Source organism: Centrocercus urophasianus, unplaced genomic scaffold (assembly GCF_019232065.1).
Source record: "Centrocercus urophasianus isolate 14NV4802_14NV808 unplaced genomic scaffold, USGS_Curo_1.0 seq_11, whole genome shotgun sequence".
Taxonomy (NCBI): domain Eukaryota; kingdom Metazoa; phylum Chordata; class Aves; order Galliformes; family Phasianidae; genus Centrocercus; species Centrocercus urophasianus.
In genome coordinates, this window is record NW_024884253.1 from 24,160,103 (window position 1) to 24,161,136 (window position 1,034).

Sequence of the window (1,034 nt, forward strand, 5' to 3'; positions counted from 1 at the left end):
AGGGGAGAGGCGAGGGGAGAGCCGCGCCGCGCCGCGCCGCTCCGAGCAGAGCCGAGCCGGCGACTGGCCAGCCAGCCAGCCTGCCTGCCAGCCCGGCCTTCCCCGTGAGGAAGCACAGTGGGAGGAGGCTGAAGAGGAGGAGGAGGAGGAGGAGGAGGAGGAGGAGGAGCAGAAGGAGGAGGAGGAGGAGGGAGGGCACGGGAGGCGGTTGCTGCTGCTGGGCAGAGGAGCCGTGTAGGAGCTGCGGCTGCACTCGGACGCCACATTCCCTCCTGACGGGACTGGCGGTGAGGATGAGCGAGAGCTGAGCCCGCTGTCGCCGCCCGATCCGGGAAGTGTCTGGTCCTCCTCCTCCTCCTCGCCTGTTGTGGGTGAACCTGCGCTACAGGCTCCTCACGGACACGGGAGGGGGCTGGTTTGTTTGTGTCTGTTTAAGGAAAAGAGAGAGAGAGAGACCTTCCATCCATTGAAGCACAGTTCACTATGGTCGTACTCGCACTCAGCACTGGAAGCCGGTTGGATTTCGTATCTCAATCCAGGGTGTTATTCTTGCAAACCTGCCTTTGGATTTTATGTGCTACAGTGTGCAAAGCGGAGCAGTATTTCAATGTGGAGGTAAGAGAAGCCGTGCGCGTGTGTGCGAGCGTGCGCTTCCTCCTCTCCCTTTCCCTCATCCCTTTTCCGTATCCCCTAAATGAAATAAAGCAGCCAGCCATGTCAGTCAGCATCCAGGGCACACGGCCGTGCTTGGCTTCCCTTCCCGCAGCCGACAGCGCGCTCCCTCCACGCCCGAGGGATGCGTTTCGGAGGGAGATCCCTCCCTGCCCTGCCTCCCTGCTCTCTCCCGTGGGAGACGGGAAGCCTCAGCCTGGGCACTGGGAGGAACTGGAAGCAGCTCGGGGAAGTCTCAGGGACGCAGGATACCGTTGTAGTGCAGTTTTCCCCACGTCTTTCTCTCTTTCTCTCTTTCTCTCTTTCTCTCTTTCTCTCTTTCTCTCTTTCTCTCTTTCTCTCTTTCTCTCTTTCTCTCTTTC

General features: G+C 60.1%; 1 protein-coding gene across 1 annotated transcript in view; it reads left to right on the top strand.

Moving 5' to 3' along the window:
• Positions 1-331: 331 nt before the first annotated feature.
• The window catches only part of MMP16 (matrix metallopeptidase 16), a 169,823-nt gene continuing 169,120 nt past the window's right edge, over positions 332-1,034 (top strand). Inside the window, exon 1 of the mRNA XM_042839620.1 lies at positions 332-615. Within this exon, the coding sequence (XP_042695554.1) occupies positions 484-615 (132 nt within the window). The 5' untranslated portion in view covers positions 332-483. The remainder of the gene's footprint in view (positions 616-1,034) is intronic.